At 45.3% G+C, this 27,268-nt stretch overlaps 1 protein-coding gene across 9 annotated transcripts in view; it reads right to left on the bottom strand.

The window, feature by feature from the left end:
• Positions 1 to 27,268, bottom strand: part of DMD (dystrophin) — a 1,951,120-nt gene that overhangs the window by 14,378 nt on the left and 1,909,474 nt on the right. For all 9 annotated transcript variants that reach the window (XM_036016633.1, XM_036016635.1, XM_036016634.1 and 6 more), the window contains 2 exons: positions 9,719 to 9,962; positions 8,338 to 8,461 (listed from right to left, as the gene is read on the bottom strand). In XM_036016633.1, coding sequence (XP_035872526.1) covers positions 8,338 to 8,461; positions 9,719 to 9,962 — 368 coding nt within the window. The remainder of the gene's footprint in view (positions 1 to 8,337; positions 8,462 to 9,718; positions 9,963 to 27,268) is intronic.

Raw genomic sequence — 27,268 nt, forward strand, 5'->3', positions numbered from 1 at the left:
ATTTCAAGGGTCAAATCGAAAGTATAAACCCAATGATGTCAGCCGAGTCCATCTCTACACGTAAAGTATCACCTGTTAAGTCTCAACTGTAAGTGTCCAAGTATAAATGTAAAGTTGGTTATCTGCTGTAATGGAAAACTTTCCTGGCAGTGATGAATGTGCCCATTCAAACATTTTTGAGTGCCTACTATACCTTAGGTACTACGTGCACAAATACAGTGTAATCTTGTGTTCTTATTGTCCCAGTAAGTAAAAAGAAAGATCCTTTGGGTTTCACTGATCTCCTTTTAAGATTCAAAATGAGACCTGTCACATATATGCATGAGTGCAGGTGAATCAACTCACTAGAATCCTTCATCCCTAATGTTTTTCTACATCACAATCTAGTGGAAAAGTTAAAAGAGCTAGATTTTCATCGTCTAAAAGAACTTACCACAATTTAACAACAGGAAGATTAGTTTACTTCTTCAGATATTTATTAAGAGGCAACCCTATGCCAGACTGTGTTCCGAGTGCTCAGGTTATAGCAACAGACAACCCCAGAGGCCCGTTTCCATGGAGCGCACACTGTTAGGCTGGCGCACAGGTTACACAAATACACAAGTCAGTTATATACGTATGTCAGGCGATGGTAACGGAAGAGAGGGTCAGTGAGGAAGAGCCTTCAGAAAGGGGAGTCAGCCCTGGCTGGTGTGGCTCAGTGGACTGAGCGTGGTGGACCTGCAAACCAAAGGGTCACCGGTTCGATTCCCAGTCAGGGCATATGCCTGGGTTGCGGGCCAGGTCCCCAGTTGGGACGTGTGAGAGGCAGCCACACACTGATGTTTCTCTCCCTTTCTTTCTTCTTCCCTTCCCCTAATCAATAAATAATAAAGAAATAAAGAAATAAAATCTTAAAAAAAGGGGGGAGTCTTAGAAGCCCTCATGGATGAGGTGCAGTTGAGCAAACACCTTAAGGACGTGAGGATGCGCACTATGTAGACAGCCGAGGGAAGAACACATCAGGTGGAGGGAAGAGCGAAGGCCCACGCAGACAGCACGCTGCTGACGGTCCGGGGACTTCAAAGTTAGTCAGTGGCAATTCTTTAGCGTCGACACTTCCATTTGACTCAGCTGTAAGGGGATTCCCACCAACACGTGTAAATATCCCTTTTTGGATCATTAGCTGTCATGGCTCGTCTGAAGCTGGTCCCCACAAATGACTGAGACATTTTTGAAATGAATGTTTCAAAATCGGAAGACACCATCAAAGTTAAAGTGTAAGGGAAGGAAAAAGAAGTGAAATGACTTAAATTCAATCTGTGAAATTAAAAAGGGTAGTTTACTATGGGCGAGATACGGACATGCATGTTTAGTGGTTTCAGATGGGGGGAAGGAGAGAGACGGACACAGACAGACCCAGAAACATCAAATGGTTGCCTCAAGTATGTGCCCTGACTGGGAATCGAACCTGCCACCCAGCCAGGGCTGGGCAAGTTATTTTTTCCAAGTCTTCTGAAACTCAGCATGATTTTAGGCTTTCTTGAAAGGACGACATCCCATCTGACTCACTTCTCTCTTCTCAATTCAAATGGCAACTTTCCTGCTTGCTTAAAAAAGTGACTTGAGCCGGAACCTAGGCAGCCTGTGTAGGAGACACGAGAAACCTTAGTCCTGTGTTGCCTACATCTAAGCACGCTATTTCCTCTTTGTACAAAAGGGAACTATGCACTAGAAAATTATTTTCTCTTAAAAGGGAGGGTGTGTATGAACAAATATGCCTAACATTTTTCTTTGGACTACTTGAATTATGATGTTTGTAACCAATTTCCAACTTGATGTGTGACTGCCTCATGACTCAGGTCTTTCCTGCCTTTCTCCAGCTTTTCAGAAGGAAAAAACAAGATTTATCCAGTGCCTGACATTAGTCTCAACTACTTTTAAAAATTATATTTGAGCCTGGCTGGTGTAGCTCAGTGGATTGAGCGTGGGCTGGGAACCGAAGTGTCATAGGTTCGATTCCCAGTCAGGGCACATGCCTGGGTTGCAGGCCATGACCCCAAGCAACCGCACATTGATGTTTCTCTCTCTCTCTCTATCTCTATCTCCCTCCCTTCCCTCTCTAAAAATAAATAAGTAAAATCTTAAAAAAATTATATTTGGGGTAATGGTTTCCATTGCACATGGAAATGCTGTACCAAAAGTCTCCGATTATGGTATATAATGTGATCCTGATCATTAGCGGGTCACTGCTGAATGGTGATGAAAGATATTAAAATTAGTAGCTGATATTCTTGCATCTCATTGTGGTTGTGATTTGCATTTCCCTGCTGAGCAGCGACGTTAAGCACCTTTTCATGTACCTGCCGGCACTGCTTCTCTGGAAAGGTGTCTATTCAGAGTTCCTGCTTATTTTGCAATCGCTTTTTTTTTCCTGTTGAGTTATGATGAGTTCTTCCTATCTTTTGAATGCACCCCTTATCAGATATATGATGTGTGAATACTTTCTACCATCCCACAGGTTGCCTTTTCATGTTGTTGATGGTCTCCTTTGCTGAGCAGAGCTTTTCGTTTGATGCAGTCCCACTTCTTTTTGCTTTTGTTGCCTTGGACGTTGATGTCAACTCCAAGAACTCATCACCAAGACTGACACCAAGGAGCTTACTGCCCATGATTTCTCCCTCAGATTTTATGGTTTCGGGTCTTGTGTTCAAGCCTTGAATCCCTTTTGAGTTGGTTTTTCTGTATGGTGCAAGATAGTGCTCTGCTTTCATTGTGTTGCACGTGGATGTCTAGTGTTCCCTACATCACCGACCGGTGAGACTATCCCTTTCCCACCTTATGTCATCGGCTCCCGTGTTGTGGGCGAATGGACTGTATATGCATGGATTTATCTGGGCTCTACTCTGTTGTGTTTGATCAATGGGTCTGTTTTTATGCTAATACCGTAGTGTTTACTATGGCTTTGTAATATGGTTTGAAAGCGGGAAGCAGGATGCCTCCAGCTTTATCTTCCTTCTCAATAGTGCTTTGGCCATCTGGGGTTTTTGTGGTCGTGTTAGGAGGCAGTCACACATTGGGTTGGAGAGGAAGGTGGATTTGAATACCAGGCTAAGGAGTGTACACTTGACTCCGTAAGCAAACAGGTGTCACAAACACATTTAAGGAGAAGAATATGCAAGCGGAATGTTCAGAGAGTAACTGGAAATACCTAGAGGAGGGCTTGGAAAGGGAGAGAGGCCAAAAACTGAGAAACCAATTAGGAGAGAACTCATATTGTCTATTCAGCTGATCATCTGATGAAGACTACATTTGGGCAGAAGCAGCTGAACTGATGAGTTTTGCTTTAAAAAATTTTTTTAAAATTATTATCATCATTATCATTATTCCCCCCACCCCCTGCCACCTGAAGGACATGCATGTTGATTTTAGCGGGGTCGGCAGGGAGAAAGAGAGGGAGAGAAACTGAGCTTTTCTCTTTTTAAGAGAGGTAAGAGACTGGCCTTGATGAGTGAATTGATGGTTATATTGGCTAAAGAAAGTGAGGCAAGGGCCCTAGCTGGTGTGGCTCAGTGGGTGAGTGCTGGCTTGCAAACCAAAGGGTCACTGGTTCGATTCCCAGTCAGGGTATGTGACTGAGTTGCAGGCCAGGTCCCCGGTTGAGGGCCCAGGAAAAGGGAAGATCAGTGTTTCGTTCCTTCTCTTTCTCTCTCCCCCTCTCTTTAAAAATAAATAAAATCTTAAGTAGAAAAGGGTTGGTTTTAGAGGTGATGGATAGTTGTGATTATATCACGGGGTACATGCATATGCCCAAGATCATCCAGATGCATACACTAAGTGTATGCAATTTTTTGTATATCTATCAATTACATTTGAAGGAAGCTAGAAAGTAAAAAGAAGGTTGGTAAAGGAAGAAAGTGTAGAAAATGACCACCTTTGTGGAGTCTGGAGAATCTGTAGAGACGTTCTGGAGACTGACCAGGAGTTCAGACTGGGTTCTACTTTGATCCAGAAGACACTCAGGAGAGAGGTATGGCCATATGGGCTTTTGGCTATCAGCACAGCTGGAGCCCAGGCACAGCAGTAGTGCCCAGGCAGATCGAAAAGGGATGGAGAGAGAACGGTGGCAAAGCCTTCTGGGGATGCCCTGAGAAAGACACAGCATCGCCTGTGTGGTCATTGGCCACAGAATATTTACCTTGACTGCAATCACGAGTAAACAAGCAGGCCAGTGCAAATCGAGGAACATACTACAGAACAACTGGCTTGCCCACTCCTAAACTGTTCTACAACGGCACGAAAAATGTAAGGAGGCTGGGGAAGTGTTCTAGACTAAAGCCGACTGGAGGACGTGCTGACTGAGTGCACAGCGTGACCCCTGACTGTCTCCTGGATGAAAAAAAGCCAAAAGCTGTACGTAGTATTATTGGAAGAAGTGGGGTTATTTGAATTTCAGTTACATATTACATGATAGTATCGTATAGCGTTGAATTTCCCGAGTGTGATGATTCTATTGTAGTTACATAGGAGAGTATTGTTCACCTTTGGAAGAGACATATTGAAGGACTTACGGAGAAAGTGTCATTATGTATGAAGCATAATCATTTAATGGGTTAGTGACATGAAAAACAAATCAACCAACTATGCACATAAATATAAATAAATATGTACATAAATATATAGTATTTACAGAGATGTTAACATATAGCTATGCATAAGTGGATGTGACTGTAGATGAAGCAAATGCGGCACAATGTTGAATTAACTGCAGTTCTGCCATAAGTAAGTTTGAAATTGTTCTAAGTCAGAAGCTAAGGAGTCACTACAACGAGTCATCAGGAAGTCACGGGTGCGTGTGTGTAGCTCAGCAAAGCCAAGAGAACGTAACTCTTCATTCATGTCTTTGATGGGCACACTGAGGCAGACTCACCAGAGATAAGCAGTTCATGGTTTGAGGAAGCACTGCACTCATCATTAGCTGGATCGTCTAGTGTGACCTCACCCGCACTTCACTTTAAACAGTCACTAGGGTTGTGTATTTCAAGAATGCAACCATCTGTCCAGAATTCTGCGAGTTCCAGCACATACACACCTTTCAAAGCATGAGGCTACCACCCATTGCATTTATTTATCTAATTTTATTTATTTCATTTTTTGTTTTAAACGGGGGAAGGGAGGGAAAACGATTGGGAGGGAAACATGTCTTGGTTGCCTTCTGTTTGCACTCTGACCGAGCAGCAAACCTGGAGCTAGGCAAGTGTACTGACCGGGCATTGAACCCGTGACCCTCCATTTTGCAGGACAACGCCCAACCCACTGAGCCTCCCCGGGCTGCATTGCATTTATTTATATACCTGCGTGCATCCTTCCAGAAGAGGGCTGCGTTTTTTCCTCCTTAAACGAAGTCGGCTTATACAATTAAAAAATCTCCTTTCAATTCAGTCTTTTCTTTCAGAGAACAAACTTAACCACAGAGCCTATCTATTTGTTACATCGGCAAGTCATCTTGCAGCCCATCTCACCCCCTGGAATATAGCACTTTCGTCCTTGGATTCAGTTCTGCCGCTATCCTCTCAGCTCTACAAATCATCAGGACCGAAGGCTCGTATGTACTCTACTCGGGGCACTTTCACGGGCACGCTGCCTCTCTCTGCCAGTGTTGACAGGCCGAAATAATTAATGCTGCTAAGCACCCAGGGCCCTGCATCTCACCGCGAAAATATGCGACTCAGTTTCATGGGCTGTGCTTGTGCTTGCTTCAAAACAAGGGGACCCTCCCCCCCACCCCACAGTAGGAAATAACAACAGCGGCACTAAACTGCACTTGTTTTTGGAATTTATAGACTTTTCAAAGGCATACAATATTTTTGTCACACTCTCTGTGACCTTTTGCAGTCCCGACTGTAGTCCGTTAGCTCTATTCAGATCCCATTCGGAGACAGAGACTCCGACGTGGAGATCGCCCTGAATTACCAAGGTGTGGGAGAGCCGGGAAAGCGTCCCACATTTTCCTTACGTTCATGAAAGACATGAAACCTGGCTTTCCTATCAGGTTTGGTTTCCGTGGAGGACGTGCCTCTGGGCCACCGCACGGGGTTCTGGGAGTCCATCAGGTTCACCGCTCTTCCTCCTCAGACACACCCATCTCTCCTCGGTGCCCTCACCCGCCTTGCCCAGTCTTTGGTGATTCCTACGGGCCTCACCACCACGCAGGTGAGCCCATCCCACCGGGCCCGATGGGAGGCTACCCCTTAGGTGTGGGCATCACTTGGAAGTAGGAGTTTACTCCCACAATGCCCAACCTTTAAAAAAATTTTTTAAAATTTACTTTTAGAGAGAGGGGAGGGAGGGAGAGAGATATGTGTGTGGTTGGCTCAAACATACCCCCAACTGGGGAACTGGCCTGCAACCCAGGCAGGTGCCCTGACTGGGAATCGAACCGGTGATCCTCTGGTTCACAGACCAGCACTCAATCCACTGAGCCACACCAGCCAGGGCAGCCATGATGCTCAACTTTTGAATTTTCTGGGCCGTGGCCCCTAATCTCTACCGTATAACTCACTCAAACCCTTGGCCCTTTTTGCCCCATCAATTTTGGTAAGGTACTTTGCCTTTCCATATTCTACCCTCATGGAACATCTTAAGTATAAAATGAATTCCTCAACACAGCACGCTGCCAGGGAACAGAGTTATTTAAGTGTGAGGACTGAGGGAGTCATAGGTCTCTTCCTTTCTGTAAGGGGAGGTCAGGTATGACCAGTTTAGGGCCCAGAAGTAGAGCGTGTAGCTGACTCACAGGGCGCAGCCTTACAGGAGAAGGAGAAATATGGAGAACGGACCAAGTATCCGCGGCCTTCATAAAACCCGCACTGTCTAGCCTAGCATGGCAGGAAAAACCAGTAAGCCAACGGCTGTCGCCCTGTGTCATGCCATTTGAGCAGTGGATTCATCACCACTGCGAAATGCTTTACTTGTTTTGACTGTCTTTTACCACGGATGCTTTGCGAGCTCCAGTTTTCTTAGCACAGAGGCCTAAGCATAGAACACTAGTGAAGAACGATAGCAGACCTCATGGACCATCCCCTCAACAAATTCGTCTTTTCCCTCAGCCCTCACTGTTCTTTGGTCACGTTCCAAATGCTTCTCCTTTCCCCAAGCCTCACTCATTTTCAAGATTACCCGGTCTTTTATTGCAGCGAAAAGACAGAAATCCTCCAATTTCTCTTTTCTTGGCTGAAAATGCTTTTTCACCAGGAGCTAGCGCAGTCACAGCGATCCGGTGAACCTCGATTTGTTTTCACTTCCCTCAAGCTGTTTCAGCGTCTGACCTGTTGCCTGCATTTTCCTTGAACCCAGGCCTGCTCCCTACTCCTTCCCTGCCCACCAACCACATGAGGTCTTCCCTGAGGCAGTGTACCCCAGCACCTTCGTTATCTGCTTTTCCTCTCACACCCTTCAGCTCGCAATGTGTAGCTCGTTCTCATAGCTCTCTGGCCTGTGTTTGTACACCGGTTCCAGACCTGTATTTTAACTTCTTTCCGGACGTGACTTAGACCCTCCACTTCTTCAGACACAATGTGTCCACGGTCAAACCCAATCCTCTCCCCTCGTTTCTTCCCCTCGCATTTTCCAGTCGGTCCTCTGGGCCTGGGGACTCCATCCTCACATGATAGTCTCACAGTCCTCTCCTCCCATGCTGTCGCCGACCTCTCCCAAGCCTAAGCCCCCAGAACTCCCACAACTGGTCTCCTAACTGGTCTTTCCTCCTATGGCGGTTTCACTGTGGGCCAGACACAGCTGCCAAAGAATACATCTTATAAATTATTTCTTACCTGGTTTAGGGTTTTCCGTGGCCCCCAGGTGCTCACCAAAATGAGTCCGACGCCTCTGCCCAGCTCTCATGTACTGTGACCGCAACCTTCCTGTGCAGCCTGATTTTGCCACCTCCTGCTTGGACCCCATCTTTCCACTAACCATTGGTTCGCTCTTGCCCTTGGCCCAAGGTCTTCATCGCTACGTGCTCAGTTACGCTATTCTGTCCTCCAGGTATGCTTGGTTTCCTCTCCATCCCCTGGAGCCCCTCACAAATATCAACTCCTCACAAAGCCTACTCGGGTCTCCAGAAAGAACGCAACCTGAATACCACGCTGCCTCGTTCCACTGAATGGATGGCCCTTTTGGGGGGGGGGTGTTAGGAGTATGTCGCTCATCTTCGTCCCCCTAAGGCATTTCTAACAACTCCTCGTCCACAAAAGATATGAGATAATGTAGCTGATGATTTGAACCTCCCAGCAAACAGTCCACCCCCTTCCAGACCTTAAGACGTAACATCCAGGAGGGGCTGAGAGAGTCACTCACCCATGGATTCCGAAGTCTGACTGCCAACCACCCGGAGCAGCATAGGCTGACTGCTGTCCGACCTCTGAAGAGAGGTCGAAGGGGAGGAGACCGTTGTACCATTCACCTTGGCCTCTGCTTGGGGCTAAGTCATCCAAAAGAGAACAGAGTTACTTTTCACAGTGAACACTCAGACACATAAATCATGAAAGCATTATAGACATTCGGGACTCAGAAAGTACGACGTTTCCCGCTCTGGGAAAGGTGGTTCATGCTGGGAAATGTCATTGTTGACGGGATCCTTGGATATTGTCTTTGAATCTGAACTGTGCCCCCGACACGTCTGAGGAGATTACAGCCACAGTGGAACAAGACATACAGAGTCATTAGACTAAGTAACTAGAAGATTTATTTAGGACAGGGGTGTCCAACTCATTTTCACCGGGGGCCACATCAGCCTCGCGGTGGCCTCCCCAGGGCTGAATATAATTTTAGGACAGTATACATGTAACCACTCCTTCACTAGGGGCCAGGAGCTGAAATTACACTCAGCCCTTTGAAGGCAACCACGAGGCTGATGTGGCCCCCGTGAAAATGAGTTTGACACCCCTGAGGTAGGCGGTCACGTGAAAATGGTGGAACTGTGTGTGAGCACAGAAATGTAGTGGAGAACTCGTATTTTGTGCAGTATTAAGTGGCAAGAGGGAGAGAACATATCCCAAAATGTAACATTCCCAGAAAGGCAGGACCGCGTGCAGGTAGGGTCTGCTGCGATATAGCATCTCACTAGGTTTTCGATGGAGGCTGAAAAAATTATCTTTTAGAGAACTTAGGCAAAAACCCAAAGGGATATCAGAAAATAGGGCTAATTGCTAAAAAGGGAGTTCCATTTCAAGAGGTAAAAGTTTCATTTTTAGAAAACTAGTGGAAACCTTTAGGTATTATTTTTTGAAGATGAATTTCAAATCAGTCAAACAAAAAACATGTTTGCAGGCAACAATCTTGAACAAACGTTAATCAACACACTAGTTTTTCTCCTCATATCCCTCGATATCCAGCACTTTGCTAGACACAGACTAGGTACTTGACAAATCGATGCTTGTTGCACTTCTAAAAGAGGAGTTCTGACCCCGGCCAGGTAGCTCAGTTGGTTAGAACATCGCCCCGACACACCAAGGTTGCGGGTTCGATCCCCAGTCTGGGCACAGACAAGAACCAACCAATGAGTGCATCAGTAAGGGGAACAACAAATTGATGTTTCTCTCTCCCTCTCCCACCCTAAAAATATCGAGTACATAAAAAAAAAGTGAAAAGGAGTTCTGGTTTTTTTTTTTTTAGTTTTGTTGAAGAGGGACAAGTAAATGTTTATGACTGTGCCACGTTAGAGGGGTGTGGGCCTCACTTGCTCCAGCAGCTGCCTTAGCCTGTGTAACTGGGACTCCAGCTGCTTGTTGTGGTCTTCCAGGATTTGCATCCTGGCCTCCAGGCGGCCTTTGTGTTGGCGCAACAGCTTGGCCTCCGCAATGAGCTCCGCATCCCGGGGACTCTGAGGAGAGGTGGGCATCATTTCGGGAGGCGACGGCAGTGGGGACAGGCCCTTGTGCTCATGCTGCTGCTTCAGACGGTCATATTCTGCTTGCAGATTTCTGTTGGCATCGGGCGGGAAAACCAAAAAAAAAAAAAAGGAAGAAAAAAAGGAAAAAAAAAAGTAAGTTGAACATCATCACCGGATTTCATATAAAACGGCCGAGAGATGCACCTGACCGCCAGCAAACACAAGAGCAAGCAAAAGAGAGGCACTCCATGAATGGATTTTAGGATGACGGTCTTAGCGATGCTACAGAAACCAACATAACATTGGAAGCGTCCGCCCGGTGCGCGAGGGGAGATGCTTTTCACCCTCTTATTTTATACTAAAGGCCTTGTGAGTGCTCTGTTCGGACAAGTCAGCAGCCAAGGATTTCATCATTTTGTAAATACTTCTGTATAATGTCGTGAGATCACAATTTTCATACCTCTGCCAACCCTTTGGGGTTTGCTTTAAAACTCATCCAATCTTTTCAGCGGCAATGTGTAAAGAACATGGTGAGAAGTGTACCCATGTACCCAGCACAGCCCTTTCATACACGTGACATGTGCCATATTTTCTTCAAAAAGGCTTTTGAAGAAGTAAAATATGACGGTTAAAGGTGAAGCGCCCCCCCCCCCACATGCCCTGCTCAACAGCCTGCCATCCCCTTGTCACCATCGCCCCCAACCTGCACCCCAAGTCCGGCATGACCACAAGCGTATCCACGAATATCAGGATGAACTTAATAAAGATGCTGCCATTCGGCTGTTTTTTTTTTTTTACCTACAAAAATGGCCACTTCATGGGATTCAATCCAACAGCATTATTTTTCACGTTCTTAAACTTTATGTTTAAGAACTTAATGTTTAAGAATGTACATACCATTCTAAGAGTTGCTTTTTGCCTTCGACACCGTTTTGGAGAGGTAGCCACGTTGACACACAACAGTTCACGATTTTAAGTGCTGTAAGGTATTATTCTGCTGCTTCAATGTGCCCACAACAGTCTCTTGTCAATGGATATATAAGTTTCCAACTTTTCAGTTACAAACAATGATGCAACAACCTTCCTTCTACCTGTCTCCTTGGGTACCTGTTTAAGAGATTCTTCATAGAACATACCTAGATGTGGAATTTCTGAGTTCCAGCAACACTAACATTGTTGCACATTACCAAATCGCTAACGACGTTTCCCATTAACCGACATCTACCTCAAATACTTGGGGTTACCAAACATTTCAGAAGTGGCTAATCTGATGGGTGCATTTTAATTTGCATATGCTGATTATTGGTGAGGTTGAACTTTGTGTTAATTGGCTTTTTATGTTTCATTTAGCCACCTCCTCCCTGGATGGTCTTTTTCTTATTAAAGTCCTGGATATATGGCCGCTGCTTATTCCTTTGCCGGCTACGGGCACAGCAAATACCATCTCCTACCCCCTGTCTCTGCATAGCTTCTCTTTAATCTGTCCATGGTGTCCTGTTGTACAACAAATTAAATTTCAACATATTCCTGCATGTTTTCTGTGTTTTACGTTTTGCTTAAGGAAATCTTCCTTACCCTTACATTTTACAGTTGAGAATGTTGCTCTTCACATTTACAACTTTACCCAGAATCTCTTGTGCTTCGTGTCAACATACGGTCTACTTTGACTTCCCCCATGGGTAACTTATTAAGCCCACCACATTTGCTGTATAGTTCTTTCCCCCAGGGATTTCTAATCAGCAACATATCAAGAGTCTACATGAGTACACGAGTGTGCTTCTGAGCTCTCTATTCTCTTCCACTGGTTTCTTTGTATGTCCCCTCCCTGTGCGAATGCCACACCGCCGCTCTAAAGAAGCAGGAGTCTGGTAGGCCCTCCCCTGTGATTTTAGTGGCACCTTTTCAGATGAAAATTCTCGGTGAAGTCTGGGGTTTGAATTACACTGAGCTTATCGATTAGAGTGGGAAGAAACCGACTTCACGTTTTGGAGCCTTCACAGCCAGCAACGTGGCGAAGATCTTCATGTCTCCCAGGCTCACTGCACGTCCATTAATAATGTGAAATTTACTGTGCTGTTTCCTCTAGTTTTTCAGGTGCAATGCTTCAACTGTCATTTTTTTATGCTTTTTAATAAGATACATTTGGGGTTCCGGATTTCCTCCTTACTTTGGAATGGCTGGGAATACGATACCCAGGGAGGTCACACTATTTGATATCTGGTGGCTGATTAGATCCCTTTCATATCTTTCTGCCAGTTACAGTAAAGACCAAAAGACGCGATAGTCTTCTGTTGTTCACAGGTGATGTTTTGTCAGGTGAGAAAACTTCCTACCTACAGATGTGGGTGATGCATATCCATGAGAAATGACACGAGATGCAAGTGAGGCAAGCGGAGTTTTCTCATTGTTCAGCTGGAGAAAGAAAGATAATCTCACGATCGGGTTTCCTATTTAGGGAAATATCTCCTGTTGTTCAACATCTGGCACAGGGGATGGCAGTTTCAAAATGCTGGATCTCCACATTAAAGAAGAAAGAAAGAGAGAAAACCCAATCTGTTTATTTTTGGAAAGAGCTCTACCCTGTACCCAATGTTATAAGTTTTCTACGAATTTGTTTAAAGTCATGCCGGAAATCAATATAGGATCTTTCTCACCTACAGGAATATGACTTCCTCTCTGTCTTGCTTGAAACGCCATCGGCTCTCAGCCTTCAAGGACAGCTGTGTGAGTAGTTAGTTTCACAGCAATCTGCTTTGGCAGGGCGGTGATCAGTAGAGATTTATCGGCATAAGTTTACCCTCAGCCAGATTCTGTCTGCCGGTCCCCTGGGTGCGAACCAAGGTATGGAGTCGTCCACATGAATGAAATACAATCTCTGGCCCCTGAATGACAATCATCTAAGTGTTTCTGTGACCCTGAAGCACAGCCAATGTTCACAAGGTTTCACTCGACAGGAATTATCTTCTATTTTTTTTTTTCCTCCTTGCGGTGAATTTCAACTGGCAAGAAGTTAACCTTGGTCGAAATGTCCCAACTGGTAACACCTTCTGTAGTGTCCTGTACAGGATTCTGCTTTCTCCTATATCGCGTCACGTGCAATGTTCTTTCTAAAAACACTGTGCTACTATCCGGAAGTCCACGTCTAAAAACAAACGATTACTGTCTCGCCATCTACTTTTCGCCAAGGTACTGACATTTTCTAGAAAAGTCTTCCTTGCTATCTTGGTCCCCTGTGCCTACTTGTCTACAGATCTGTCTTTTAATGAGTTATTTCTAAGTGCCTTTGTTCAGAAGACATGGTTTAGTATATACAACACATCACAATTCTGGTTTTATGTGTTCCAGTGGAAAGCAGAAAAGGTCATTTGAATCAGCCAGGGCTTCCCAAAGCTGAGCTGTAAAGAATACCAATTGCTCCTTACGTAGAGCTTTCTTGCCTTCCCAGATGTTCGCAATTTCTCTCGGGAGACCATTTCCTTAAAAACTCACATCCTTCTTCAGTTCTGGAAGATTTTCAGCTGTTATAGCTCCAAACATTGCCTCTCTGCCATTTCCTCCACTCTCTTCTTCTGAAATTTCTATTAGGTGTCTTTTAGCTCCTTGTAGTCAATTTCCAGTTGTAACTGCTCGTTTGTATTTCTTATCTTCTCCTCTTGGTGCTGTGTACAGGAAAGGCGTCAGGGGTATCGTTTAGTTCCCTTGCCTTCTGTGACCGGGTCCACTCTAGACTGTCTCCTGTCTATTGAGTTTCGTAACTTCAATGATGATAGTTTTTATTTCCAAAGATGTCTTTTCAGATCCATCTGTTCTTCATCTATTTCTGTTTCTCAGTTTCTTGTTATTTTTAAATAAATGGCGTTTCCTTATTTATGCCTTCAAACATCCCTAATATACTTACATACAATTCTCGCCGCGCTGTTTTATCATTTCCCTCTCATCCAGGCTTACAGCTTTTGATGGTCAGTGTGGAGGGACTCTCTCACCTCTCTATGTGATTTGGACTTTGGTTGGAGCCACATTTTGAAAGGGGTGGAGCGTGTGCATTTCTCTCTCCCGCTGAACCCACCTCTCTCCATCAAGTGGTTCTGTGGTGCTTGCCACCGGCCACTCAGAGGCCTCCAGCCTGGAGGAGCTCGAGCCGGTGTCGGTCATCTGCAGCGGCCATGCTGAACGGTACGTGCGCACTTATCATAAGTTGTATCACCAGGGAGCATGGTTCACGTCCTGGTATTAAGGCTCTGACGCTCTCCTTCCACAGCGCACTCCTCACCTCTTCCCCGCGCTCTGCACAGGAGGCCCCTGGCTGCCTGTGAGCTGGAGTGCCCTGCAGCAGTCCAAGTTGTTGTTTTTTTTTTTCCCAGTTTCCTTTCAAGGGTGAGTATGCCTCTGCACATGCCTCTCCAGGTGTGCTTCTGTGGGGGCCCTGGTTTCAAATGCCTGGCTCTCTGGGTCCCCACCTTGTCAGGGGGTGAAAGCCCACTCTGCCTCACACACTGCTCCCTGTGCCTGCATCACCCCCTCCCCCCACCCAGTTTCTGGTCCACAGAGATGTTCATCTTATTTCAAAGCCAAGCTATGTCTTTTTCATGTTTGTTTCACTCCCTGTATTATCCACCACTGGATAACTGGGAGGAGCCAACAGAGATGCCAAGAGCTAACATGGTCTTAATCAGAAGCCTCCCAGGACATGTTGATTTTGTAAGTGTGTGATCGGTGCTCTCTCAGTATCCATTCAAACCTACATTCACCAAGGACAGGATCAAATGAGGCAAACAAGTACCTTTCTCTTAAGCAAATGTGACATACCCAAACCTTCTACTACACTCAGTAACAAACTTGACTTTGAGGGACCAGTTTTTCCTCCTGAAGCTGTCATGCCAGAAGTCTGAAAAGTCAGAAATAGCTCAAAAGAGGTATCTTGGCTAGAAACCAAGTGAAACACAAAGTTCTTTGATTTGAGTCTAAAATCTCTTTTACAAGTATTTATGAATGTTCACAAAGATGCTCAAGAACAATTGCTGTTCAAGGGGTTGAATGAGAGAAGACTTTACTAAATGTTGCTTAATAAATGTGGTCATGGCTGGCAGAGTTGTGCCAGGGCCTATTTTTTGTTAGGGGCTGGGAAATGGTCATTGAACCCTCATAAAGTAAGCCATTTGCTCGTATTTCAAACACATATGCCAATACCTTTGACAGTACATCCTAATGCTAGGCTGCTTTGGATTCAGTATTTATAAAGCACGGGAGATCATGCCCATAAAAGATCAATGAGATACTTACCGCTGTTCCAAAGTGAGCTGTTTGCAAGCTTAACCACAAGTCCACATTTTACTCATCTTATTAGCTGGCTAGCAATTTATGTTGTTACCAATATATATTTTGCTTGTCCTGAAGTTCTACATGTACATCTCACCCTGACTGATTCTCTAATTATTAGAATGTAAATGGAGTCATTTCAACACAGATGAATATATGTCAGCGATCAGACCACGGCTCCACAGAGAATCTATTTACGTTCTTGATGAGGTTGTAAATTACATTTCTCTGGTAGCTCCCCAAAGAACACTAATTCAAATTCACAGCACATGGCTCTGTCACAATTTCTTCCTGCAGCTAGTCATCCTAAAAAAAAGGCTCCCATCCATTATTAATTTCTTATTCTCCACAGAGCTTAAAAAAAAAGCCCTCCATTCTCCACCTTTGTAGATGTATCTGATTAAAAGTTTGTGCCATCAAGTGTATAAATGTGGTTGTCCAGATACAAAATTAAAGATTTGATTTACTTATTTTTAGAGAGAGGAGGAAGCAGGGAGAAAGAGAGGGAGAGAAACATTCACATGTGGTTGCCTCTTGTGCACCCCCTACTGTAGACCTGGTCTGCAACCCAGGCATGTGCCCTGAGTGGGAATTGAACCTGTGACCCTTTGCTTCACAGGCCAGCACTCACTCCACTGAGTCACACCAGCTAGAGCCAGCTACAAAATTACATTAAAAAAAATTCTAGCCAACTAGAAATTTTCCTAACCAAGTAATGGACAGAAGAGATGAATCAAATTGCCTTAACCTCTACCTGCTGAAGACATGAACTCTCTTGGCCCTCCCAGCAATCCCTACTAGCTACATGTTAGTTATGACAAAGAGCATTAGAACAACCTTGGTGTAATTCCTATTAATTTACAGAGGCCAAGTGTTTTCAAAGTATGTCGTCGTCTGCTTAAATGCAACTTTCCTACTATGTGTAATTATATAGTTACAAAGTGGTATTTTGAAGTCAAGAACCCAAGGTCACGTTCCACTGATGAATGCCTTTTAAACAGTATTACCCATTATGGTGTGCACCAACGCACCGGCACCCGCAGCATCTACTTCATAAAGCAGGAACAGCTATTCTCCAGTTTTACCCTCATACACTATGAAAAGCAGCTACATCATCTCCACCAATCTGGACGCAGGCAAATGTAGTAAATCACAGAGCATTATCACAGCAACTGTAAGTCTAGCAAATCAGCAATGTCTAAAATAAAAAGGATCAAGACGAATTTTGCAAGCATGGTGTAGTTTCAAAACTGGGAATGGCACAGAGCATTTTTGATCGTAATACAAATATTTAAGCTACTCTGCAACATGGTATCAAACATGAAGTTGCAAACACCCTTCAACTATTTGGGACAAGACATGAATGCGCCTTGGCATTACCAGTGTTCCTTAGGAGAGGCTCACAGGGCGAAAGCTACACTCACTTATTTCCGGGCTGCCTTTAGCAAAAGAAAGAGTAAACAGGCAGGGCTCCCCCAGGCTCTCACTTCCCATTGTTTTCTCAACACTGTCCCCCTTGCCTGCATTCAGGGCTCCTAATTCCAACCCCTTTCCTACTGGAATGTGCTCAGTATCAAGGTGTTATATAGTAGTCTTTTAAATCTTACTGGGATTGTGAAATAATGTGCCGTTTCTTCCAGTGATATCTGCATGTTAAAAGAGATGTTGAAGCATGAAAGGAAAAAGAAGATAATGTTGCATGCCTTGCCCCACCCCTGGCTGAGGAGGGACTTGGAAGAGGGTTGCAGAGCGTGGATTTGCGCCCAGAGAGACCCGGAGTCACAGCCAGGCTCTGCCACTCTCTGAGGCTGGGAAACGCACTGAAGTGCTCTCGCCCTATCGGAGGATCCATGAGCCAGTGTGGTTTGTACTCCACAGGTACAGCTTTCTCAGATCGTGCCTCGCCCCTTCTACGGACTCCATAAACGTTGGTTATTATTATTGTTGTTATTGTTACTTCTTTCTCTAGATATTCTGAACTGTTTAGGTTTGGAAACTCAGCTGTGCTGCAAATTTCCTGTTAGAAGAAAGCACTTAGCCGTGGCTGGTGTGGCTCAGTGGATTGAGTGCTGGCCTGTGAACCACGGGGTCACCGGTTCAATTCTCAGTCAGGGCACATGCCTGTGTTGTGGGCCAGGTCCCCAGTAGGGGGCGTGCGAGAGGCAACCACACATTGATGTTTCTCTCCCTCTCTTCCTCCCTCCCTTCCCCTCTCTCTAAAAATAAATATCTATAAGAAAAAGCAAGCACTTAAATAAAAGCCATCTACTAAGACTTACTAAGCTTGACAGAAAAGGTATAGTGTTCAGAAAGGGATCCCATTCAATATTTGCTCTCTGTATATATATGAGTTATAGCCCTCTAGCCATTATTAGAGATACCGTTGAATTTGGAAATTACAGTATTTTCCATCCTCTGTACAAAATGAAATCACTGACTTAGGACTACTAGGGTGAGAGTTCCTAAGATTTGACAGAATCCCCCGGGCATGCAAAATCATCAGAGTATGTATGTAGATTACTGCTATAATAAAATATTCAGACCGAGTGTACAGGGTTAACATATCGAGATGTATTCTATGTTGGGGATATGCCTGCAACACACCAATCTATTATCTTGAGTGAATTCCCAGAGACAGAATCTGATAATATCAATTAGCTTTAGTTTCTTTATCTTCACTGATTGAGATATTTTGCATGAATTCCTGATTGGGGACTAACACATCATTGTCTATAGATGAAATGTATTAATCAGAAGTTCAACACGGGAAGAGAAGAATTCATTAAAAATCCTGTTATACCTGAAAATAAGGCAGACAAAGAAAACCCAAGACAAAAATGACAGTGGCTAACCTTCCCCATTCCAAAGCACGCTGGGATTGGACAGGTTTTAAAGACGAGGACGTCTGGTCCCGAGGAATAGTACCGTTGGGTAAAGTGTGTTACAGTCTTCACACAAATACAGTAAGTCTCAAACGTCCATCGTCTGTGGTCAGCAAAAAGCTAAAACAGTCTCTGGGAGGATCATAATTTCCTAAGCTTTGTGTGGCCAGGGCTCGAGTCCCTCATGAGTAGTTGGACTTGGGGCCTTCATTCTCCCGGTCAATTCATCTCCCTGGCCTATTTTTCACTTCCTGGCACACACCGCTGTACATGCTTGCCATATCTGATCGTACGGCCTCGTCTATTACGATGACAAAAACTACAGACTCGCTCCTTTACAGTAAGTCTCCGTACTTGCACATGCGTGTTCACAGCAGCATTATGCATTAATAGCCAATAAGTGGAAACAACACAAATGGCCATCAACTGCTGAATGGATTAAGGAAATGCGGTCTAGCCATGTGATGGAATAACATTCAAGAATACAAAGATTGAAGTACTAATAATACATGCTCCCGCAGAGACGTTCTTTAAAACTATGAAAGAAGCCAGTTACAGAAGACTGCATACTGTATTATTCATTTACATGGCGTGATCAGAATAAGCAAATCTGTAGCGGCGGAAAGCATATTGGCGACTGTCTAGGGCTGGGGCAGGGTCGTTTGGGACAAATGGAGAGTGACCGAAAATGAGCACAGGGTTTCTTTCTGGGGTGAGGAAAGTGTCCTAAAATTCATTCTGTGACAATGTTGCTCGACTCGACGCATATCCTAATAACCAGCGAATTATACACTTTAAATGGGTCAACGGTATGGTATGTAAATTATATCTCAAGAAAGCACCTAAACAAAATTAAAAATAAGTTCTGGGGCAGGGTCAATATGGCGGAGCAGGCGGATCCTGAAATCCCCTTCTCCCACAGACACATCAAACTTTTACAATTACACTTAGACCAACCACCACTGAGAGCCACGCGAAGACCAGCTGAACACGATCCTGAAACTGAGGCTGTGAAGCAGCCGTGTTCAGATGGGAGGAGGGGCAGGGCCGCAGTCCGGGCGGGTCCCCCACCCACACAGTGGGAGGTCACAAGCAGGAGCGATGTCTCAGCCATGGAGGAGCCCCCTGAGGAGCGAGCCAAAGCCAAGAGAGGAGAGGACCCCCGTGTGAAATGTGCCTTTGAAAACCACCAGGGATTATGTCCAAGAAAGGGGAAGGGCAGTAGGGGACCGAGATGCTGCTCTTACGGGGCTCAAGCACACACTCACTTGGTCCACGTTCCAGTGCAGATGCAGTGGGTTGAGAAGTGGCTGGGTCACGTGGGGAGGAACTGAATCAACTAACTGCAGGGTAAGGGCTGGAGGGACAAGGGATTAGTGAGGACCCTCTCTGGGGAGAGAAGCGCAGGAGGGCTCATCTGTTGCTTTGTTTCTTTCGCTGTGTTCTCCTTCCCCCCGGCTGGTCCAGCTCAGGGGATTGCTAGGTCTGCCACTCTCCGTTAACCTGGCTGACGTCACTCGGCCCTGCTCACCCCGAAAGGCTTCACGCCTCCCACACCTATGGAAGCCTATTCCAAGTGCCCCCAAGCTCAGCATGGGCCACCATTGGCCTCAGCTCACACTGTAGCTCCCACCAAATGGCCCTGAGCCTGGCACAAGTGGCAGCCAGCCCCAGCCTGCATCGTAGCTCCCACCGCAGGGTCCCAAACCCCGCACAAGTGGCCGCCAGCTTAGGCCCGAACCAGATCCCCTCCCAAGCAGCTCCACAACGACACACTGACAGGTGGCCTCGGCCCCACCCAAGTGACTCCAGTGCAGTGGGCCGGCCCTTACACACCAGACTGTCTGTGGTACTAAAGTCGGTGACAGAGATCTTAGCAATATTTTTTTGGATTTGTCTTTTAGGGCAAAGGCAACAGAAGCAAAAATAAATAGGGCTATATCAACCTACAAACTTTTGCACCACGAAAGAAACCAACAAAATGAAAAGGCAACCTACTGAATGGAAGAACCCATTTGCAAATGATACATCTAACAAGGGGTTCATATCTCTCATATGTGAAGAACTCATGTAACTCAACATCAAAAACAAACACCAAACAATCTGAATAAAATATGGCAGAGGACCTAAACAGACACTTCTCAAAAGAGGACATGTAGATGGCCAATAGACGTATGAAAAGATACTCAATGTCAATAACCATCAGAGAAATGCAAATGAAAACCACCATGAGCTATCACCTCACACCTGTCAGAGTGGCCATCATCAATACATCAACAAACAAGTGCTGGCGAGCACGTGGAGAATATGGAACTCTCATGCACTGTTGGTGGGAATGCAGATTGGTGCAGCCACTTTGGAAAGCAGTATGGAGATACCTCAAAAAATTAAAAATAGCCCTGGCAGGTGTGGCTGAGTGGATTGAGCACAAGCCTGCAAACCGAGAGATTGCTGGTTCGACTCCCAGTCAGGGCACGTGCCTGGGTTGCGGGCCAGGTCCTTGCCTGGGGGTGTGTGAGAGGGAACTGTTTCATTCTCACACAATGGTGTCTCTCTCTCTCTCTGTCTCCTTCCCTTTCTCCTCTGTAAAAATAAATAAATAAAATCTTTTAAAAAATTAAAAACTATCATATGACTCAGCAACCCCACTTTTCTAAATATTAATCTGAAACAATAAAAACCCACTAACTTGAAAAGATATATGCACCCCTATGTTCACTGCAGTATTTTTTTACAATAGCCAAGATATGTAAGCAACCTAGGTATCCATCAATAGATGAATGGATAAAGATGATGTGAGATACATATATGTGTCATAGAATATTACTCAGCAATAAGAAATAATGAAATTTTGCCATTTATGACAACATGGATGCTCTAGAGGGATTATGCTAAGTCAGACAGAGAAAGACAAATACTTTATTATTCCACTTCTATGTGATATCTACAGAACAAAACAAATGAACAGATAACACAGAAACAAACTCAAAATAAAACAGAGAACAAACTGATGGTTGCCAGAGGGAAAGGGGGAGGGGGGAGGGAGGGCTGAAAAAGGTATAAACTACCAGTTAGACAATAAGCCACAGGGATGTAATGTACAAGGCGAAATATACACAATGTCACAGTAACTACGCATGGTGACACGGTGACTAGACCTATCGTACTGCTCACTGAGCCACATTCATGTCTGGTCGGTGCTGTACACCTGAGACTAATACCATATCGCCTGTCCACTATAATTACAAATAAAAAGAAAAACATCAAGAAATCATAACTAGACAAACATGAAGGGACTGATGTGTGGGTTAATGAATATGTTTCTGGAAAAAGGTTAAGTTCTGGATTCAAAATCATATTTCTCACAGCACGAAAGATGATTTCCCCAGTGAAGACAATTAATTTCCCAATGCTCTTTCCTACGATGGAGGAGTCAAGTTTAACCCATGCACATAGAAGAAAAACAGTCCGTACATGCCTGCAGACTTATCTGTGCAAACACTTTTCAATATTTTCAGATGATGAATTTTAAAAAGAGCCTAAAAGTAAGCCCTCAAATGCTCTGGTCTAACCTAAGCAACCTAGATGGTTTCAGTGGAATAGAAAATGACGTGGTGCCCTGAACAGGTGTATTAAGGGATGTGCGGAAAGAATGATCACGTAAGAAACAAGAGAAACAAAGACAAGCCCTGAAACTCAGCCAAAAGATCCATCAGGAGGAAACCTCCAAAGTGTGTTCATCCATTCATTTCCCCACCCCGTATTTCTATAGCCAGCACCATAGAGATGAAGCCGCGTGACATACTGTCCCCTGTCCTTGCAGAGCTCACCTGCTAGTGTGTAGGGAACTATTTCGCATGGTGTGGAAATGTAGCTCAGCCTCCACGTGGAAAACCAGTGGGAAGCAAGTGGCACAGAGGACCACGCCCACGGAGAGGTTTCCCCATAGGGAATCAGGCCTGCATTGTGCCCAGACTGCTATGAGACTTGCTTTTGCTAAAACTCCCTCACCCTGAATCGAGGCAGCAAGTGCTCACTGTAACTTCCTAAAGTCTGTGCTAAACCTCCCCAGTATGGAGTGTGACTGGTTCAACCACTTTTCCCTTTGCATTTGCAAATATCGTTCTTCTGTGATGTGATTAGCAGCAGTATCTCCTTTGTTTTCTGTAAAAGGTGGTCCCCTGCAGTGACCCTGTGCATGGTAAGTGAGGACTACCCTCCATGTAAAGTACCCAGAGAAACAATAAAAGCCTGTCCAGGCAGGGACTGAGGGCTCTGGCCCTCTCGCCTGCCCTCTCGCAGAGTGTGGCCATGCCTTCACTTTTTCTCCATGGGACTTCTGTTGTCCGTGTGTATTTGTTCACGAGCAGCCACAACACACACGGATCCTGCAGGCCAGGATCCACATCACTAGTGTGTGGGATACTGTTCAGTTTAATCCTGGTGGTAAACTTTACATTAACGTACAAGGACTAGGGAGTGTTCTCACTGCTAAAGCTAAAAATATAGGCTGTTTCTACCTTTGAAATCATACTATGAAATTAGAGGAAAAGAATCCGGTGGATTTACTTATGACCTGTCGTTAGCAGACAGAGTGGTGACCCAGAATTGGGAGATACAGCAAAAGGTCAACTTTAATGATTAAGATAGCTTTTTAACAAAAAGGATGAGTTTAGACACCTGCACAACCAGGAAACCATTTCTCACTGGGCGTGATCGATTACGCTCGAGTACACGTTCACGGGAGGTTCTTGGTCTTCCTTCCATATACCAGACACAGAGTCTCATAGAGGACCAGATCCTCCTCCTAATCTTCCCACCCCTCGCCAGCCATTACTCCTCAATCCAAACAGGCTTCCCTTTTAAACTCCTCACCTGTCTCTTTGACAGTCTCTTGGGTGTTTCCATGAGCCATGGGCTCTGTGAACCGGAGCTTGCTAAGCACCAAGCCACACAAGATTAATGTATTATTTATCCTCTTTAACACTTCAGTGCCGGAAAAGGCATCAGCTTACTCGAGCAGTGTTACACAGGACCATATACTAGCTCTCCATCTTTTGAATTCATCCCTTCATCTTCTGTTGAGATGAACTATATGTAACAGAAACGCTATACCTGTTATAAAGGGGGACAATTACCTGCCTGTGTGTCGGTAATACACTTTCATATCACAGAGCAGGGGTGGCCTCAAGTAACGACTGGCTTTTGCATCTAAATACTGAAGGAGATACAACAGTAATTGTCACAGAGGCGAAAGTTGCCGTCTTTGGTAGACATCCTTCAGAATTCAGTTAACAGCAATTAAGAACGGCCCTGGCTGGCGTAGCTCAGTGGACTGAGCTCGGGCTGAGAACCAAAGTGTTGCAGGTTCGATTCCCAGCCAGGGTACATGCCTGGGTTGAAGGCCATTACCCCCAGCAACCGCACATTGATGTTTCTCTCTCTCTCTCTCTTTCTCCCTCCCTTCCCTCTCTAAAAATAAAATAAAATCTTAAAAAAAAAAAAAGAACACCATCCGGCAAGGTAGTTTTGTCAAGTTATGGATGGAGACTTCTGCTGGTGCTTCAGAAAGCCAGGTGGTTCAGTGAGATATTCCATAGAAAGAGTACAAGGAATTTCCATGTTCACCGGGAGATGATTTATTGGCTACCTCTGGATTTTCCAGAATGAATCATCCTGGTCTTTAGAGGGCTCTACTGCTCGAGTGTATCAAAAGTGACTTTTGTGAGAAAGATCCAGGCTTCGCCCGCAGAGACACCTGTCAGAGCGACTCCCTCTGGTGTCCCCAGAAGGACAGTGGCTAGGCTTCTCAACACCCAACTGCGCTGTCTCCTGGCCTGGCTTTCAAAGTTGAGTACAAACTTGAACTTCTCTTTTATAGCATTTATTGGGGTGACATTCGTTGAACAAATTATATAGGTTTCAGGTGTACAATTCTGCAACACATCAGTACACTGTACCATGAGTTCACCGCCCCAACTCAAATCTCCTTCAATCACCATTTAGCCCCTGCTTTTCCCTCCCCTACCTCCCGTTCCTGCTTGTAGTCACCATATTGTTGTCTGTGTCTATTGAGTTTTTATTTTTCTCAACTCCTTCCCCTTTCTCACCCCGACCGCCCTCCCTCTGACAGCTGTCAGTCTGTCCTCTGTCTATGAGTCTGTTTCTACTTTATTTCCTTCGTTTGATGTCTTACTGAAGTACATTCCATAGGACATTATAAGTGGTCAGATATATGTAAGCAACACCGGACTACAGAAGGCTGATCACGTTTCTTTACTTTTAGACTCAGCGCTCGATTACTCCCGGATTTCCAATACAAGTGTTCCTAAGGCCTATCTGTCCTTGGAATCCTTTCCCGAAGGCAGCTCTTAGTATTCTGCAGAACACATTTTGGGTACCAGTGACCTTTATTCCTGGAGAACTGTAATCATTTCTTTGGTTCTTTAATGATAAGCTTTCCACTATCAAAGGCCACTAGAAGCAGCCACATACAATCTCCTTTGTTCTTTGCTATAAAAATACTGATGAGGATACCAACTGATAATCAGATCAAGTATAACACTGATTAAGAGTCCCGGACTGCCTGAGTTTGATTCCAGTCCCCACTCCTCATGAGCTGCGTGATGTGCCCTTCACACTCTGTGCCAGGGAGTCTTTATTCTGGAAACAGCCTCTCCTTCACAGGGTTGCCGTAAGAATTAGAGGCTCTCACACGTACTCACAACTGTCCCCTGCTACAGCAAGCACTCGGATGATAGCTATTCATTTCTGTTGTTATTTAGAGCCAGGAAACACGTGGTCTTTTCTGAGGAAGCGGCATGCGCCTTTCACGCAACATGCAATAGACAAATCATCCCGTTTCCTGATGCCCTGGCTGCAGAGGAGAGTGGACCAAATCTGAAGCTCAATGATATCAACTATGCTAATCCCTACTAGTTTTACTGATTTACTATTAATATTGCGGGACTCTTATTGCTCTGGGTCTTTCCCCCTGCAAACACTTTTTGGAAAGTGAATCCATAAAATCAGTATAGGAAATTTCCACTTGAATGTCTTTCGGCCCACATAGCACACTGTATGCCCCCTACAGAGGTCTTTTTCTCTATTCACTGACCTTTGCAAATGGGCGGCTTTTCCTGTGTGTACTGTGTTGTGTTTGGTGTTTTCACGATCATTTCCCAGCTCTCCAATGAAAAAATGTCCTATCACCCGACTCCTCCCCCGCCTTTCTGCCCTGGCCTCATTCACGCAGTGCGACCTTCCTTCCCATTTCTCCACCCCTCCTTCACTGACCGCGGACAGCCTCAGTTCGGAATCTGACCATCTTTCCAACATGCAGTTTCACTGTCCTTCTTTCTCCCAATCGCCATGGCCTCAGCGCCCTGCCTACAATTTTTCTCAGTCTTCCCCTCCTCGAAAAAACTTCACCGTTCAATTGCTTATCAGATAAAATGCAAATTCCTTACTATAACTTGCAAACTCCTTTAAATAGCGGTCCCCACCTATGATTCACTACTCCGTTCCTCTCGCTCTCTGCTCTGGCTACACACTCCTCCCCGCCCCGCTGGTAGGGAAAGCTCATTCTCCACCCTCCCCCTCAGCCCCCCAAAATTCCTATTTGGTCTTTACTCTCAGTTCTCTTTGTAGTGGTCTCTCCAATCTCTGAGATGGTTAATTGCTGACCTCTGTGGCCGCAGAGCACTTGTAACACCAGGTTATAATTACATGTTTATATTTTAGTGCCTTTTACAACATTTGGAACTCTGGGAGAGTAAGAACCAAGGCTTCTTTGGTTTGGCAGTCCTGGCAGTTTGAAAACCCCAGTAAGCATTCACTAAGTAGCTGCTGAACTGAATGGAATTATATCCTTAGGCCTGGAAAGTGACTAAAGCGGTGATGAGCACAATCAATTCTGGAGCAGGAACTGAACGCCAGTCTAAGGAGGGCGAGGCCTTCATGGGGAATCTACAAAGGGAAAGTGGACTATGAGAACTTTGGCTTTCATTCAGTCCATTCATTCTAGGGGGACCAAGGCTCTACCAGTAAGTCTGCTCACCAGAGGGGTGCTTTCAACGGTCCTCACGACTGTCCACAATTTCCTTCGCCAAGATTCTGGGCTCGCTGGATAACAATCTGATCTCTATTCTTATTTCTAACATATCTGATTCTATGATATAGGACCCTGGGATGGAGTAACAACTCCAGTCCCTAAATAGGTATTTATTTCCCATTGTAATAGATTTAGTGTTGATACTTAAACCCCATCCTGTTCCCCAAAAAGGTTTAAGGCAACATTGGTATATTTAGTATAACGAGACAGTTTGAGAGAGAGAGAGAATTAGGTAGGATAAAGGGAGAAATAAAATTGTCACCCTCAGTTCCCCATTTATTTCCATGAATTGAGTAGCAGAAATGAAAGCCCCTTGGGCTTTGATTAAATTCTGGGTGAAGTGAAGGAAGTTGAGTTACTGGGCTGGTTAGTTAGACACTGAGCCTTTGAGTCACGGTGACCTCACGCAGTGTACCTGCCCCCCCTTCCCGAGTGGCTTTGAGCGGGTGGCCCTCCCACAGCTTATTAAATGCAATGTCTATACCCTAGGGCTTCTTTTCCTCTGATAGCTTCTCTCGCCGTGAAAGATCTTGGCTGTCTGATGAATGTGGGAGACGAGCCCCCTTATCTAAACAGGCTCTGCGGCCCTTTGTTTTGGGGGCTCATGTTGTCAAGTGCAGGGAAGGCCTACTCTCAGTACATGTCTCGGACACCACTCTTTCCCCACCCGTCCACCTTGAAGACAAAGTGTATGGCCGACCTGTGGGAATCAGTGGCTACTGATTACCAGTGACATCTACTGGACATTTACCATCCACTCCCTTATGCTCCCCAGTCCCGTTCCTTACCCTTAACATCGTCACCCATCAGCACGCTGTCCTCAGAGGTGGCCCTTCTCCCATCCACGGCCACCACGCCTTCTCCTGTGCCCTTGTGCCCTTAACCCCTCTCCCTCCCACCACCTCTGGGAAAGTGCTCCCACCATTCCCCGGCTCTCCTCCCCTACTCTGGCAGCTTCCCCCAGCGTGAGAAAAGCAGCGAGAGATCCTTGAGTAAGAAGAGAAGCCCGGAGTGAACACCATACAGCATTGCGTGAAAGAATCCTGACCACCGCCTATAAATTTGCAAAGCTGTGCACATGCAGAA

Source organism: Phyllostomus discolor, chromosome X, assembly GCF_004126475.2.
Source record: "Phyllostomus discolor isolate MPI-MPIP mPhyDis1 chromosome X, mPhyDis1.pri.v3, whole genome shotgun sequence".
NCBI lineage: Eukaryota > Metazoa > Chordata > Mammalia > Chiroptera > Phyllostomidae > Phyllostomus > Phyllostomus discolor.